General features: G+C 42.7%; 1 protein-coding gene and 1 long non-coding RNA gene across 11 annotated transcripts in view; one reads left to right on the top strand and one right to left on the bottom strand.

Moving 5' to 3' along the window:
• FHOD3 (formin homology 2 domain containing 3) overlaps positions 1 to 16570 on the top strand; it is a 340976-nt gene that overhangs the window by 245037 nt on the left and 79369 nt on the right. For 5 of the 10 annotated variants that reach the window (XM_079949218.1, XM_079949221.1, XM_079949220.1 and 2 more), the window contains exons 11-13: positions 4640 to 5005; positions 6929 to 7006; positions 12016 to 12135. The exons of 1 other annotated variant lie outside the window; for it this stretch is intronic. In XM_079949218.1, the coding sequence (XP_079805344.1) occupies positions 4640 to 5005; positions 6929 to 7006; positions 12016 to 12135 (564 nt within the window). The remainder of the gene's footprint in view (positions 1 to 4639; positions 5006 to 6928; positions 7007 to 12015; positions 12136 to 16570) is intronic. 4 more of the 10 variants (XM_079949224.1, XM_079949223.1, XM_079949222.1 and 1 more) reach the window with 3 other exon arrangements.
• Positions 682 to 10609, bottom strand: LOC307201127. Its single transcript, XR_013832566.1, has 3 exons — positions 10281 to 10609; positions 4906 to 4965; positions 682 to 1942 (listed from the first exon to the last, which is right to left on the bottom strand). It is a non-coding gene; the product is annotated as an uncharacterized lncRNA (long non-coding RNA).

Here is a 16570-nt window from a genome sequence, read left to right as displayed (position 1 = left end):
CAAAGTCTTGTGCATCTCCCGAGCTGCCAAGCATGAGTTTTTGAATCCACACAATGTATTCATCTAATTTTTTCTTTTCTTTGCAGAGGGCTTATAGTGACAACAGAGTCTTTTTTCAGGTTTCTGAGTATAATCGAAGGAGTAAAGATGCTTCTCTTTAAAATGAATGTGACAGCATAACATCTCTGCCTGGTGTAATATCATTACGGGCCAAACTGGATGTGACACTTGCTGCTTTTGTTGTTCACAATTATTAGCACATGCAGAGGGGGTGATTTTAGTTGTGGCCAAGGAGAGGGGGCTTTAACCTTTTCCTCCCCCACTACAGTACCAGTGAAAATTATTTATTGTTTGTATTACATATTGAATTTATATGCTGCCCTACACCCGGAGGTGTATGGGCCCTGCAGCTGCTATTAGCTTTGATTGTTCATTTCAGTGAGATGGAAGCTATACAGAGACTTGGCCTTTCTGAAGGCGAATTTAGATATTGTGTCTTAATGACAGCCAATACAGGAACCACTCGCGTGCCTCTTTGCTCACTTAATAACGTACAAAGAAAACAATAATGTAGCATTCAGGATCTAATGGTTGGATCTAAGTCTAGTATATGTGAATCTGACTGTGAATGACAACTCCTTAAATCAGGCTTCCTCAACCTCAGCCCTCCAGATGTTTTGGCCTACAACTCCCATGATCCCTAGCTAGCAGGACCAGTGGTTGGGGATGATGGGAACTGTAGTCTCAAAACATCTGGAGGGCTGAGGTTGAGGAAGCCTTCCTTAAATACTACATTATTAGGAAGTATACATAGATGAACCCCAGAGCAGTGTGATGACTAATCGCTATGATATTGGACTTGGGCCAGTCAAACTTGCATTCAAATCCCAACTCAACTACGAAGCAAATGACTCTGCCACTAACCAGCTATTCCTGCAAATCTTGCAGGTTCTTCCTCCTTAATCTCAAAGATTATTAGGATCTGAGGCTCCAGCAGCCTGGTACTCTTGGCTAAGCATCTGTTTTAGCCTTCTCCTCTCTTCTGTCATACTGCCCCTCAGTTCACTGAGTCCACTACCTTTGTAATGCCATCCATTTACCTATTTCTTCAAGCGCTTGCCTCTCAATCAAATATTTTCAAGGTGGCTGGACAAGACGCCCTCCAGCACCTCACGTGCTTCTATCCTGAAGCCTTCTGCTCCATTCCATGCTTCCAATAAGTCGTTGAGAATTCACAGAGAGGCTGTGAGGGATTTCCTCCATGCGTGCAGAGACGTATGTACACAGGCTTCATGCCCAAGGGAGGGGGCAGATTGTGTTCAAAGCTTTTGATCAGCATGTGGTCAAATTGCCTGCTTTTTCAAGCTTAGGCAATAAAACTATGGGCTGCAGCATTTAGACTGGGCAAGTGGAATTTCAGTAATAAATTGACGGCAGAAGCAGGCGAATTTGGAAGGAAATAAAAATGATACCTACTTATGACTTATAAAACCTTCCTTTTTGATGGAACATTTTCCACTTTATGTTTGTTCACCTGCAAGGAGTTGAAGAAGACTGTTTTTCCAAGCGCAGCGCAAAGGAGAAACAGATCTGATATTAAAATATTGAAAAATAGGGAACTAAGTAAAACAGAAAGTGCCTAATAATCAGCTCTCATAAATATTATATATGATATGTAATATATAAAAATAGAGCTAGCAACACAGAGGCAGGTGTAGCCCCTGTTTACTTCAGTGGAATCAGGACTGCATCCAGCAATATTGAACAAATATTTCCGTGCAGTAAGTCAATGCATTGGTGCTTTAATTATTTCTCTCCTTTTCCTTTCCTTCTCTCACTCCTAGTTTTATTTGGTTCTGCTGAAGGTATCTGCTCATCTCATTTTTCTCTTCTATATTATGTGTTTCTGTCCATCTGCATGCCTCTTTCCATTGCTTTGGTTCTAGAGAGGAGGAGGAGGAAGAGGAGGAGGAGGAAGAGGAGCAACCAGTCACAGAACCTAATTCAGAGGAGGAGGGGGAGGAAGAGTCCTCTAGGCAGGTCAAAACCAGGTACTAGGGTGGTGCCCTTCCTAACACCTTAAAGAGTGCCTGAACTAAACATCTCACTAACTTTAATAGCTGATAACAGCCCTTCAGAATATTTGCTCTGTCCTTGTTAAATGTATGATTGAACCCAGAAGCATAATATTATCTCTTCTTAAATATTTATGTTTAGCATCCTTCCTGTTTCCCCCATGGGCGTAGCTGCCCCCCTCAATAAGTACAAATCAATACAAATCTGAGGTTCTGCCCCCCAAAAAAAACCAAAATTCTGTCCCGCTAACAAAAATCCTCCATACCCTCCCTACTGGTAGAAAGGTAGCTATTTAAATGTTTTGTTTGTAAACTGAACGTGCTTTATTTATATTTTTCTATTTTTTATCATTTATACGATACGATAAGCTTTATTGTCATTGCCCCATACAGAACAACGAAATTGAAAAATCTGCATAAGACATTCAAAACCCAAAAAGCCTGCTATCCCAGCTATCCCAACCTGGTTAGTCCCCTAAAAACTCTGATACCCCATTTTTAAATACAATACACTCCCATACAGACTCCTTACAATGCGTTTAAAACCAAAATCGCATTTGGGTAGAAACTGTTCCTCAGGCAGCTAGTCCTGGTCTATATTCTGAAGTCCTAACACTAGTCTTTATAACCCTGTACCTTCTTCCAGAAGGCAGAAGCTGAAAGAGATCATTTCCGGGGTGTGTACTATCATGTGCTATCTTCCGCTTTCTTATGGCACCTGGAAGCATAGATTTGATCCAAGGTGGGAAGTGTACACCCAATTATTCTCTCCGCAGTCTTTACAACCCTGGATAGCATTGTTTTTCCCCTGGCCGTGCAGCTCCCAAACCACACACACAGACCATAAGTTAATACACTCTCCACAGTACAATGGTAAGATGCCATCAACAGGTCCTTTGAGAGATGGTTTTTCCAGAAGATTCTCAGAAACTATAACCTCTTCTGTGCTCTGTTCATCAGGTCTTTGCTGTTTTCTCCCCAGGTTAGGTCATCTCTCAACTCCATTCCCAGAAATCAAAACACCGAGACCTGTTCCACACACTTCCCCTCAATAATAAGTGGCTGAATATTCAATTTACATTTCCTAAAGTCCACAATAATCTCTTCTGTTTTCTTTAAGTTAAGGAATAAGTTGTTTTTCCTGCACCACTCCCCCAACTGCTCATACAAAATACATTTACATAAAATGATAGGAACATAATGAAATATTGTTGAAGCAGAAAAACATAGAATCCTGGAGCTGGAAGGGACTCAGAGGGTCATCTTTCTAGTGCAACCTCTATCAATGCAGGAATCTCAGCTAAAGCATCCATGACAGATGGCCATCAAACCTCTGCTTAGAAACCTGCAAGGAAGGAGAGTCCAGAACCTCCCGAGGGAGATCCATATTCCATGTATTATAACAAGTAAACAGCACTTATTTGACCCCATTTATTTGACACAAAAGGGGAAACCTACAGATACAGTCCAAAAGGTGCACAGGGAGTTCTGTAATATGGGAGAATTTTAAAAAGCAAGTGATCCTCGCTGACCTGGTGCAAAAAGATCTTGTCATCCGAAGGAGCCCTGGCTGCCTTGATAAAACACTGTAGCCCCCCACACTACTTCAATATATGGATAATTTATATTAAATAGTTTAGGGAAACAAAGTATTTTAATTGAAACTGGAGATAATACAGGGTCTTTTTTCAATGATATACACCCCTTTAAAGCTTTTATTTGGTACATTCATCTTTTCTTTCTTTCTTTCTTTCTTTCTTTCGTTTTCCTTGACTATTACTGTGATTCATCTAACACAACATTAATTCCACCTTTTAATATAGAATAAAAATATTTATATTATAAAATTCACATGGAATGCTTTATTGTGTGGTTCCCCACCCCCTAACATTCCCTTTAATTGTCCAAGAGTTTGCTACTGGCATATTACACCCCCCCCCCACACACACACACCCATAAATATGTAAAATAAATTCCTCAAGTGATCAAATATTTCACTCTGCTATTCGGTAACATTTAAAACGGATGCCTTAAAATCAACCAAACATTGTTTCCTGATTGGCTGAACAAAAAGTTATCTTTTGATATTCCTTAGTCTTCAATCCTATTATAGTAAATTATCTTATGAACGGGTAAAATTGTTACAGCATGATATTAGAGGCATCATTTTAGCATGCCCCCATGAAACACCTGGAGCTTTTGGATACCTGTTCTGAGAGGCATAAAGCAAGCTCCCTCATCCTGAAATTCTCGCTCTTCATCTGATCTTCATTCTGCAGAGAAGAGACTTAGGCGCCCTAGAAATTCCTTGTAACGGTACTGCAGGGCGCCATTTGGCAATCGTAAGCTGTTCTCCGCTGCTTTTCAGAGAAATCTGAAGACACCTTGGGAAGAGATCCCAAGAGACCTCTCCACCTTCCTTACCCTCTCAGGGAAGTTTATAAGCATACAAGGCATCTAAACTTCTCTTTTGTGTTTTCACCATTAACCCATCTATTCAGATGCTTCCATTAATGCCATTTTCTCTCCTTTCCTGTTCTGCCTTTCCTCCTTTCCTTTCCCAGAAGGCTTCCAGAAGGACAGGAGGTTGGACATGGTTCACAGAGTTCTGAGACTTCCACCACCTCAGGTGTATTTTCTCAGGATGAGAGGCTTCCCGTGGGCTTTAGGGCAGAGAATTCACCCAAGAACTCATCATCATGCCCTGTGCCTGATCCATTTGCTTCACACCATTGTTCTCTCCATTCATCACCCTCATCTGTATCCATCAGCTCTTCCCAGAATTCATCATCCGTCACACCAAAGGCATCCCCAACTGTCAATAAATTACCTTACGTCCCACACAGCCCCTTTCATCTGTTCTCCTATGATCTTGAAGCACCTCCAGCAGCTGTTAAAGAGAAGGAAACAGAAGGGATGAGGGAACACAGGTAGCACTTCTCAAGAGTTTCATAAAATAGTCTGTGAGATAATTGGAATGTTATGTTCAAGAAATATTCAATATCCAGCACACCCAACTCCCAAGAGACCGCTATCTACTCCCAGTATTAAAAAAAACCTGGCAGTGATCTACCCATTGTTATTGGAGGGAGGATGAGCGTGGGGCGGTGTGGAAGGGGAGAGAGGCAAAAGTTGTTCAGCTTTTTTTGCGGGGGGAGGCAAAAGTTGTTCAGCTTTTCTTTTTGGGGGGGGGGGAGCCAAGAATTAACTACGGCTCTAACAAGCGCATAAAACAATAAAGCCAACTAAGGTTGGAAGCAAACTATTAAAAAACGCCCTTTAGACACAACGTTGGGACAGAGCAAGGGGGGCCGGGGGAGGAAACATTCATTATACATTGCTTTTATTCCCGCAATCAGTAAGGGTCATGCGATCGACCGTGATCGACTACGATCATTCAAGGGTCTACCTGTCGATCGCGGTCAACCTGTTGGACATCGATGTTCTATATGGATGGTTATCATGCCAGGACATCATTTTGGGTGGTTTCTTACTTGGACTTCTTCTGTCATTATTTTGCTCATTTTACCTCCAAACTTTGTCCCAAGTAGACATTTCAGATCCTGTGTGCAGTGGGGGATTGGAATCAAACCATCCAAGTGTACCCTTATAGCATACCTACCCCTGTTCAAAGTTCATATGTTTGCATTGGACCCCACACCCATTCAGCTCAACACATGCTTCAATATTATGATATATATACATAAAGGTAAAGGCAAAGAGACCCCTGACCGTTAGGTCCAGTTGCAGACAACTCTGGGGTTGCAGCGCTCATCTCGCTTTACTGCTTTTCTGGCCGAGGGAGCCGGCGTGCAGCTTCCGGGTCGTGTGGCCAGCATGACTAAGCTGCTTCTGGCAAACCAAAGCAATGCATGGAAATGCTGTTTAACTTCCTGCCTGAGTGGTACCTATTTATCTACTTGCACTTTTTGCTTTCGAACTGCTAGGTTGGCAGGAGCAGGGACCGAGCAACGGGAGCTCACCCCATTGCAGGGATTCAAACTGCCAACCTTCTGATTGGCAGGTCCTAGGCTCTGTGGTTTAACCCACAGCACCACCCGCGCCCCTATAATCCCAATAGCCTTATACTAAGCTAGACTATATGTTCATCTAGCATAGTATTGTTGGCACAAACTGGCAGCAGCCTACCTATTTATCTACTTGCACTTTGTGCTTTCGAACTGCTAGGTTGGCAGGAGCAGGGACCGAGCAACAGGAGCTCACCCCGTTGCAGGGATTCAAACTGCTGTACACCTGTAATTATTCATTATTATTAATAATAATAACTATAAACCTCAAACTTTTGGCACTATCCAAAAACTAAAATAAAGGTTCCATTCTCTCCCATAGACACACAATATAATCTACATCAGGGGCAGTGGCACAAAAGGAAGGATTGGAGATCAGTTGATTTGAGGTCAGGTTATATTTATATGTGTAGGTTCAACGCAAGCTTTTCTTTCTCAGCCTTCCCTTACCAAGAGCTCTTTGGCTCCGTCTAGATAAGCAGTTCCTCACATGCTGAGATTCTTTTCCTACCGTTTCTCCCAAAATAGTGGAGGTGACAATTGGGAGTCTAGAGAGCCTCTCGGTGCAATTGTTCATGGTTTATTCCTTATTTTGTCATCATTCCTGCTTAACCTCCTCCGGACCATAAGCTTGATATCTGAACTATGTATTGTATTAGAATTCTGTTCTTTTTTCTGTATGCCATAGCAATGTTAACCAAGGTACAACCGAGTATAAGTGAGCAAACTGTACTTCTTCCATACATATTTCATAGCTGCTCAGTGTGTATTCTTTTTCCCCCTGTCAAACACATCTGTAGTAATTGTTTCTCCTTTCTCCTGCAGTCCTTCTGAAAACCTGCCTGTGAACAAATTTTCTGACTCCTTCGATCCTTTTAATTTCCACTCTTTGTCTTCTCTTAGGTGGGTGATTCTTCTTCATACAGTATTCTTTCCTTGTTATGGGATGCTACTGAATTTAATGTCTTCCTTTCCTTTCCTTTCCTTTCCTTTCCTTAGCTTCAGCATTTTGATTCCTTATACCAGAATACTGTCATATACAGTGGTACTTCTGGTTATGAATGCTTCAGGTTATGAACTCCACTAACCCGGAAGTAGCTGCTCCTGGTTGTAAACTTTGCCCCAGGATGCGAACAGAAATCGTGCGCCAGAGGCGCGTTCGCAGTGGGAGACCCCATTAGCAAAAGCACGCCTCAGGATAAGAACGGTTTCAGCTTAAGAACGGACTTCCGGAACGAATTAAGTTCGTAACCAGTGGTACCACTGTAGTTCTGAAACCCTTGCTGGTCCAATGAAAAATAATATCAGATAAGACCACATGGTTAACACCATGCTTTATTCCCCCAATATCTGAAGCATTGAATTCATGGACACCAATAGCAAGTTGCTAGGCCTCATGGAATAGAAGACGCAAAGCAAAATGTGCCAGCAAACCTCTAAGTCAGCAGTTCTCAACTTGTGGGTCCCCAGATGTTGTTGGACTACAACTCCCATCATCCCTGAGCTCTGGCCTTGCTAGCTAGAGGTGATGGGAGTTGTAGTTCAACAACATCTGGGGACCCACAGGTTGAGAAAGGCTGCTCTAAGTGATTTCTATGAGATGACCCAGCCTGTTTTAGCCCATAGGTGACAAGTGAGTTCTCTGGACACCAGGCGATGGGGAATCCCTGAGATCCCAAGACCTGCCGTTTTTTCCTGCCCTTAAGTGCATATTTCTCTTTCCTAATATCAGTCTCATTTTTCTAATCACTGGCATATCTGTAGTTCAAAGATCTATTATTTCCCCTCATCGCCCTCTGCCCTTCCTGTCAAGCAGGATATATCTTCTGTGTGGTGAGTTCATCTGAAATCAGATAAACCCTAAAAGTTTTCGCCCCCCCCCAAAAAAATACCACTATATCGCTTGTGTGGGTGGATGTCAAAGGACCCACCTCTCAAAAAGGCAAGTGGAAAATGCAAAAACTTTCCAAAGAGGACTTATTTCCAAGTAAGCATGCAGAGGATTGTTAGCATGTAAGCTGCTTAGAGATCATTTGATTGTGATTTGAGGTATGCCTTTAAAATATGTAATTTGATTGATGGTATTTTTATCCCACTTTGGCAGAATGCATGCATGATATTGTGGTGTTAGTACAGTGGTACCTCAGGTTAAGTACTTAATTCGTTCCGGAGGTCTGTTCTTAACCTGAAATTGTTCTTAACCTGAGATGCCACTTTATCTAATGGGGCCTCCTGCTGCCGCTGGAGCACCATTTCTGTTCTCATCCTGAAGCAAAGTACTTAACCCAAAGTAATATTCCTGGGTAATATTCCTGTTCTTAACCCAAGGTAATATTCCTGGGTGAAGCGTATGTAACCTGAAGTGTATGTAACCCAAGGTACCAGTGTATAGTTCATGGGAAGGCAAACTAAGGCCCGGGGGCCAGATACAGCCCAATCGCCTTCTAAATTTGGCCTGCGGATGGCCCGGTTTTTACATGAGTAGAATGTGTGCTTTTATTTAAAATGCATCTCTGGGTTATTTGTGGGGCATAGGAATTCGTTCCTTTCTCCCCAAAAAATATAGTCTGGCCCCCCACAAGGTCTGAGGGACAGTGGACCTGCCCCTTGCTGAAAAAGTTTGCTGACCCCTGATATAGTTCCTCAGTGCACCTGGGGGTAGAGTTCAGTGAATGTGACAATTCTGATTTCTCTCAGTTTTTGTTTTTTGTTTTTATGCCCTTAAGTTCAGTTCTCCACATTTCCACATCAGTTTAGGATATTTGTTTTTGTGAAGATTCATCATCATTCAGATACACATTTTTGTTTGCAGTTTTCCCCAATAGACACATTTTTATAAAGTAATTTCCCCCCCCCCCATACACCAGATGTTTGTGTGTTGTTTTTTACTGTATATTCATTTCTATACACACCTTGCTGCAGTGTATGCAATTTTGTGTGTGTTATTTTTTTTATTATTATTATTATTATTATTTAAACTGTACTACAAAATTTTAAGTTATGGCTGTGTTTTGGTTTGAGTATTGTTTTGGAAAGTTTGAATTAGATATATTTGCCATTACATGTGAAATGGATTGAATTTCACCCCCATCGAAGTTCATCCCCATCCCTGCCTGGGAGTAATTTGAATTGAATGTGTGAGACTTATGTATCTAAGTAAACATTCAATAATCAGGCCAGATTAAGATTGGTTGAAGCCTTGGAGTTATGGTCCTGGTGGTGGGGACATTGCCAATGTGCTCAGAGTATTTTCATCGTTATTTTCTTTTATCAGTTTTGGCGAACTGGTTTTAGTGTAGAGATAGGTAGCCGTGTTGGTCTGCCATAGTCAAAACAAAATAAAAAAATTCCTTCCAGTAGCACCTTAAAGACCAACTAAGTTAGTTCTTGGTATGAGCTTTCCGTATCTGAAGAAGTGTGCATGCACATGAAAGCTCATACCAGGAACTAACTTAGTTGGTCTTTAAGGTGCTACTGGAAGGAATTTTTTTATTTTGTTTTGGTTTTAGTGTGGTTTTGTAAATTACTGGGATAGGATTAATTTATAAATCTATCTAGTTGCCCAAATGTTTTGTTGGTGTTCGTTTTGCTCTAATTCTGTGTGGTTTGGTTTATAGTTGGCAGTGTGTTAGCACTGGGGGTTTGTGCCTTTTTAACAGCTGTGTGGCAGGGCATGTCTCTTATAGGGAAGGACAATTATGTGGAAAGCTTCACCTGCTGGCATTCTGTCTATTAGACGTCTTGTTACGTGTGTGCTCCCCAATTTATTTCTGGGCCTTTCACCCTGACCTTCAAAAGATGGCATGAAATTGCACGTGACAAAGTATGTGCATATTTTAGGCACATCTGTAGCTTTTGTGAGTTCTTGAGAGAGCCCAGTCCATGTATCCATTTATTTATAAGATTTCTTGCCCACCTTTCACCATAAGGTCTGAATTGATGTAATATACGTGGAACAGGAAAACAGGTGCTAGTGCTGTTCTGCAGATACGTGGGCACGATCTTACTCACTTGTGGGGAAAAAAAGGCTATACAGAAGTAGGTTTTATAATAATGGTCGTGTTTGTGTGTGCGCGCGCATGCGTGCGCGTGCACGCTCTTTGGATTGAGTTTCAGTTTTCTCATGCAACACACCATTGCCTGCTCCGACCATGATGATAAGTCCTCTATGGCTTACCTGGAACCAGACTGTGCGAACATATGGGCTCCCAGAGAGAAGCTTTCTTCTGTTTTGCTCCTTATTTCTCTGTGATTGTGCATAAGAGAATCCTGCGTGTCGCTTTTTGTTTCCCTCTACATTAAAAACAGGGGGCTCCTTTATCCTCTAACCCAAGAGCACATTTTGAAACTTGAGAAACTGCTGTAGGCACCAGTCACAAAATGGCTTCCATGGTGATGTGATGTAACACACAGCATGGTTGCCGGAGGGATGTGGGAGGGGATGTATTTGTAGGTGGAGGAGTAATGAGGAAAAGGGCAGAGGAGATGCAGTACTGGTACAGGAAGAAGGTAATAATAATAATAATAATAATAATAATAATAATTAATTTTATTATTTATACCCCACCCATCTGGCTGGGTTTCCCCTGACACTCTGGGCAGTTTACAGCACAAGTCTGCTTTCACATGTCTTCTAAAAGTCAGATAGTTGTTTATTTCCTTGACATCCAATGTGAGGACATTCCACAGGACGGGCGCCACTGCTGAGAAGGTCCTCTGCGGAACCTTCACTTCTCGCAGTGAGGGAACCATCAGAAGACCCTCAGAGCTGGACCTCAGTGTCTGGGCTGAACGATGGGGGTGGAGACGCTCCTTCGGGTATACTGGGCCAAGGCCGTTTAGGGTTTTAAAGGTCAGCACCAACACTTTGAATTGTGCTCGGAAATGTACTGGGAGCCAATGTAGGTCTTTCAGGACTGGTGTTCTGTTTTCTCGGCAGCCACTCCCAGTCCCCAGTCTAGCTGCCGCATTCTGGATTAGTTGTAGTTTCCGGGTCACCTTCAAAGGTAGCCCCACGTAGAGCGCATTGCAGTTGTCAGTGTTAATCTGCGAGGGAGCCTTGAAGAAAGGCCATTGTGCCTTAAGATCAGGAGGGCATCCTGTCAAGGAGAAAGGGAGAGAAGAGTACTGTGAAGGCTGATCAGAAGGCGCTATGGTGAAGGCAAATGGGACAAAGTAAAGTGTTAAGTTGTGGGTGAACATATCAGACGACACAGTGATTCTTCAAACAGCTCTTGTTTATTCACAGGCCGGAACAGAGCTGAACTGAAGGGTTCAGTCAGCCTGCTTATATAGAGCTCCAGTACAATGTAACTGTAACAATTTTCTAAAACTATCCAATCACTGAACGTCACTTTCGATCCCTTATTTGCATAAGTATCTACAGTATCCCCCTGCTGGCCCAGGGTGAGAACTTCAGTACATAACATGAAGTGTAGTCAGAAAAACAGGAACCTGAGAAAACACTGGGTGGCAGAGAAACAAAATTGCAGCTGGGCAGAGATGATAGGACTGGGGGTGGGGACAACAACCTATAAATATGGTCTAGAGATGTGAGGGATTGTGCACTATTAGCAGAAATGATGTGAGCAGGAAAACGAGAGTTGGAGGATGAGCGGTGGTTGACCAGACAGTCAAGGATGCATAGATTTGGCAGATTTAAACTGGAATTCTGCCAGTTGTGAATGTTGTGACTGGGCAACAAAAACCAAACAGTGCTGAATATTACAAATGCATTTGTACTGACTGGGCGGTTTGTTTGTTTTTGTCTGTGGACCTCTAGCACACTATTAACCCCGGGAATAGTACATTTCAAAATTGCACCCATTTATAGTGCATTAATGAAAACAGCATGTTGTTGACCTGTTTATGAAGTGACCTTTTCCGCTTCTCTGCACTTCTGTCAACTTCAGGTACAGTGGCTACAGCAACAACTCCTGTTCTTCCACGTTACCTCATTCTGGATTAAGTACACCTACAACACCCAATTCTCGCCATGCTACATCGCCACCTGAAGAGGCCAAAATTGAGAGGTTGGTAAGAAAACAGCGTGAACATAAAATAGATTAATTAATTGGAAATAAGTTAAAATATCGATATGCTTGCCTTGACCGAATCTGGTTTCAAAGTGGTTTATAGAGTTACATTCCTAGAAGAGTTCAGCAATGGATCCAGGTTGGTCTAGGTTTGGCTTTCCTGCACTAGGCAGTCGATTGTATTCAAGGCATCATTCAACTCTTGCGATTCTATGAAAGATGTTGTGGTAGTGGCAGTGGAAAGATTTCAGACAGAAAGAATAATTTGCAAGTTGAGAGGGGGCTTGCCAGTGTATTTGATTGTTACACATCCATTGCTGAAGGGTAGGATATAAATATAACAAATTAATTACAGTGGTGCCCCGCAAGACGAACGCCTCGCAAGACGGAAAACCCGCTAGACGAAAGGGTTTTCCGTTTTGGAGGCGCTTCGCAAAACGAATTTCCCTATGGGCTTGCTTCGCAATACGAAATGTCTTGCGAGTTCCTGCGGGTTCCCCCCCCTTTCCCCCCCTTTTCCTAAGCCGCTAAGCCGCTTATCAGCTGATCCGCTAAAAGCCGCTAAACCGCTAATAGCGCTAATCCGCTAAGCTGTCAATGGGCTTGCTTCGCAAGACGAAAAAACCACTATGCGAAGAGCCTCACAGAATGGATTAATTTCGTCTTGCGAGGCAACACTGTAATCATTACTGGCAGCCATTTCTTCTTTCTTTCCTTTTTCTGTTGGATTTTTTGTTAGATTTTATTTATATGCAAATTCAGTACAGTAATACATAACTTTAACAGCATTAATATACAAGTTTACTTTTGTCTAGGAGTTTGTTTCATGGGCTATTCATATATATATTTTTAATTAAAGATTTTCTTGATTTACAAAAGTCGTTATCTTCTTTCTTGAACTTTTATTTTGTCACTCCTTAATAGAGCAGCAGCAAATCTCCTCTCAGTAGTTAGCACAAGCCCTTAGTGCCATGAAATGAGATCAGGATGTGGTTGCTGCTAGGAGGTTTTCTGCAGCAATGAAACAAAGTTAACCTCCACTCACCAGAAAGTTCCCCACCTCAGCCTTTGAAATAATTTCACAGACACATACAAATTTCCAGAAGATTCCCCAAATCACAGAGTGTCAAATTGGAAGGTGTTGTTTTCACAGTTCTAGGGTCATGTGAAAAGAAGAAGAAAATGTTTTCTTATGCCAAAACTTTATTTTACAATATGCTGGAGTGTTGCTATTCTGCAAAAAGGTATTTACACAGAGAGAGGGCGTTGGGGAGAAAAGGTTTTTTTGTCCAGGGAAGTGGGTGATGTTATTATCTTATGAGTGTATTCTTGCAGAATTGGAAAACAAGATAATAACCATAAAGTATAATGAAAAGAAAGAACATTGGCCAAGAGGCCATAAAATGCAAGAGGAACAGTTCCCCAATTAGGAAGCAGCAAAGAGTTAATCGTTCTTTCGCCGCCTCCCCTTCCCCCAAAAATCCAATCCACTCCAATCCAAATCAGGTCCCCAATGGCTTCTGTTAGCCTAAGGTGGAGCCACTGGGAGAAATAATCCCATTCTTTGAGCATTGTAAAAGTTATTGTAGAGACATTGGAAGAATTATGCCTCAAAAACACTTAAACCCATAATTGGAGAGGAACAGTGGTTAGTTGTTTAATTTATACTTTTAGTATGTTAGAGTTAATGAACTTCTGGAACTGGAAGTGGGTGTTATGATCACAGTGCAGATGTTCAAGGCTCCCAGTACAGTTTAAAGTGCTTGGTTGATCCTTAAAGCCCTTCATAGCTTGGGACCAGGGTACCTGAAGAACTGATTGGGACCTTTACAGTGCCCCTGCCAACGTAGGTGGGGTGGTCCCTTTTAGGTGGCACCACCTCAACTATGGAACATTCTCCCTTGAGATGCCCACCTGGTGCCTACCTTGACGCCATTTGGCTGCCAGACAAATGTGTTTTTGCTTTCCTGAGCTTTTGATGCAGCCTGTTGTATCTCTGCCAGCCAAGTTTGTGTTTGCTTTATGTTTGCTGACTGCTTTTATACAATTCTTTTCAAATTCCGTGGTTTAAATATTTTGTTATTATTGTAAATTTTATTTTTTTTTGGGGGGGGGGGGAATGCTTGTTGGGTTTTGTGTGCCCCAGAAAGAGACAGACAGACAGACACAGCCCATTCCTCCATCGGTCCATGTTTTCCTGGAGACCAGGCCACAGTGGTCCCACCCTCGCTACCGGATGAGAGACTATTTACCAAGCTGCCGCTTATCAAACAGCCTCCAAAATCTCCCTGGGATCTCTCTGAAACCTCCTTAGGCAGCATGATGTTGAAGCTCTAAGCATGGAAGTGTTTAGAATAAGCTGAGACCACAAAGGGATTATGAAACAAGAGTATATTTCACTTTTATAAGATGTATGCACCACATGACTAAAGAAGTAAAAACAACCCCAAAAGCCCTCGAAACAGTATAATACATGTAAATGTTAGAAAGAAATGAGATGCCTAATATAACAAAAAACCTGAGATATTTCCTTTGGAGAAAAAGCAGAGTAAAATCGGTTAAACATATCCACTTGCCCATAACTATTCAGTCCCTGAACTTACCTAAGCTCACAAGTCAGCCTTTGTTCCTTGAAATCCCAAATCTTCTCTATATCATGTAAGATCCCCTTGATCTGCTCACCTCCTGTTTGTCTGTGTGTTTAAATGTCACCTGTCAGTTGTGCTCCTCCCCTTGGGAAGCTTAGAGCTTTAAAATTTCCCACCCTCAGAGAGACATGTGTTGTTAGACACATCAGCAGTGACAGACACCTATGCGTTGATGTCATAGTAGACTCAGGGCACATGCTAGAGTTTCAAGTTAACCATGCACTCCTCAACTAGCCATATAAGCAAGACATACATTCCCATTATATACACAAGCAGTCAAGGAGAGTAAAGGCTGATTCCTTCACAGTGCGAATTCAGAAACAGCTCTCACCAGCTGTCGCACTACAAGGCTGGACTCATTTCTCTGCAACCTACCCCATGCCCCACCCCCAAAGAAATCTTTGTGTTTATATAAGTGTTTATAAAATGTATGCTAGCCTTGGGGGGTCCTACTGGACAAGTTCTAAGTGCAGTGCAATCTTATGTCGCCGGTTGTAGAGAGATACTGGCACATTTACAGCTCCACCTTTGTGACTGTGACTTCTTATTAAGCAAAAGAAAAGGAAGCGATCATGCCAGCCTGTAACTGAATTTCTACATCGCCAGGAGAGATGCATTTCTGGGGACAAAGGGGCAAGTCTGAGTGCAAAAACTGTTTACAGTGATATCTCTGTGCCATCAGTAACATGTAGCGCCATCCTGAAATTAACAAGGGTATTGTAGGGTTCACAAGTTTTGCAAAACACTGGAGGTTCTGTTGTGTTTGTGTGAGGGATGAAATGGTTCCTGAAAATTACTTGGCTTTGCCTTTTTTCGAAGTTGTTTGTAGCCATTGTCTGCCCCATCTGCTGCTACTTTGGTACCATTTTTAACCCTAATCTTTCCGTCCCCCCCTTATCATTCCCTTCCTGGGATAATCCGAGCATTGGCCAACCTTGGGATCTAAAATTTCAGTGCTGCCCTGTGCAAACCCTGTGCCACCCCCCACCTTGCATTATACATCATCGTTGTGGTGCCCCTGAGGCTCTAATTTAAAAAAAGGTAAAGGACCCCTGGTCAGTTAAGTCCAGTCCAAGGCAACTATGGGGCTGCGGCGCTCATCTCGCTTTCAGGCTGAGGGAGCCGGGGTTTGTCCACAGACATCTTTCCAGGCCATGTGGCCAGCAGGACTAAACCGCTTCTGGCACAATGGAACACCGGGACAGAAACCAAGGCAAACAGAAATGTGTTTACCTTCCTGCCACAGCAATACCTATTTATCTACTTGCACTGGTGTGCTTTCGACATGCTAGGCTGGCAGAAGCTGGGACAGAGCAACGGGAGCTCACCCTGTCGTGCAGATTCGAACCGACGACATTCCAGTTGGCAAGCCCAAGAGGCTCAGTGGTTTAGACCACAGCGCCACCCGCTCCCTATTCCCTGATTCTCTATGCCCAGTGCGACTGAAGCAGTTGTGCTCCCCTAAATCTGCCTCTGATCCAAGTCGATCAGGAACCATGTAATTGGTGCAGACAGAACAAATATTGCTGAGCGAGAATGAGGATTGTGCTTTCTGGACTGATCCCAAAGGTCCAACCAGTCAGAAGTGCATTGCCTCGCTTTGTTGTCATTTGTCATTTATCAAAGCATGAGAGAGATTGTCTTTGGGGAAGAGTTGTAGAGCAACTCCTTTTATGCAGACGGTGCTAGGTTTAATCCTCTGCCTGAAACCCAGGAGAGCTGCTGCCAGTTTGTGCCAACAATACTGTGCTAGATGGACATATAGTCTATCTTAGTATAAGGCT

This window comes from Podarcis cretensis (genome assembly GCF_951804945.1).
Source record: "Podarcis cretensis genome assembly, chromosome: 13".
Lineage (NCBI taxonomy): Eukaryota > Metazoa > Chordata > Lepidosauria > Squamata > Lacertidae > Podarcis > Podarcis cretensis.
This window is presented reverse-complemented; position numbering and strand designations above follow the sequence as displayed.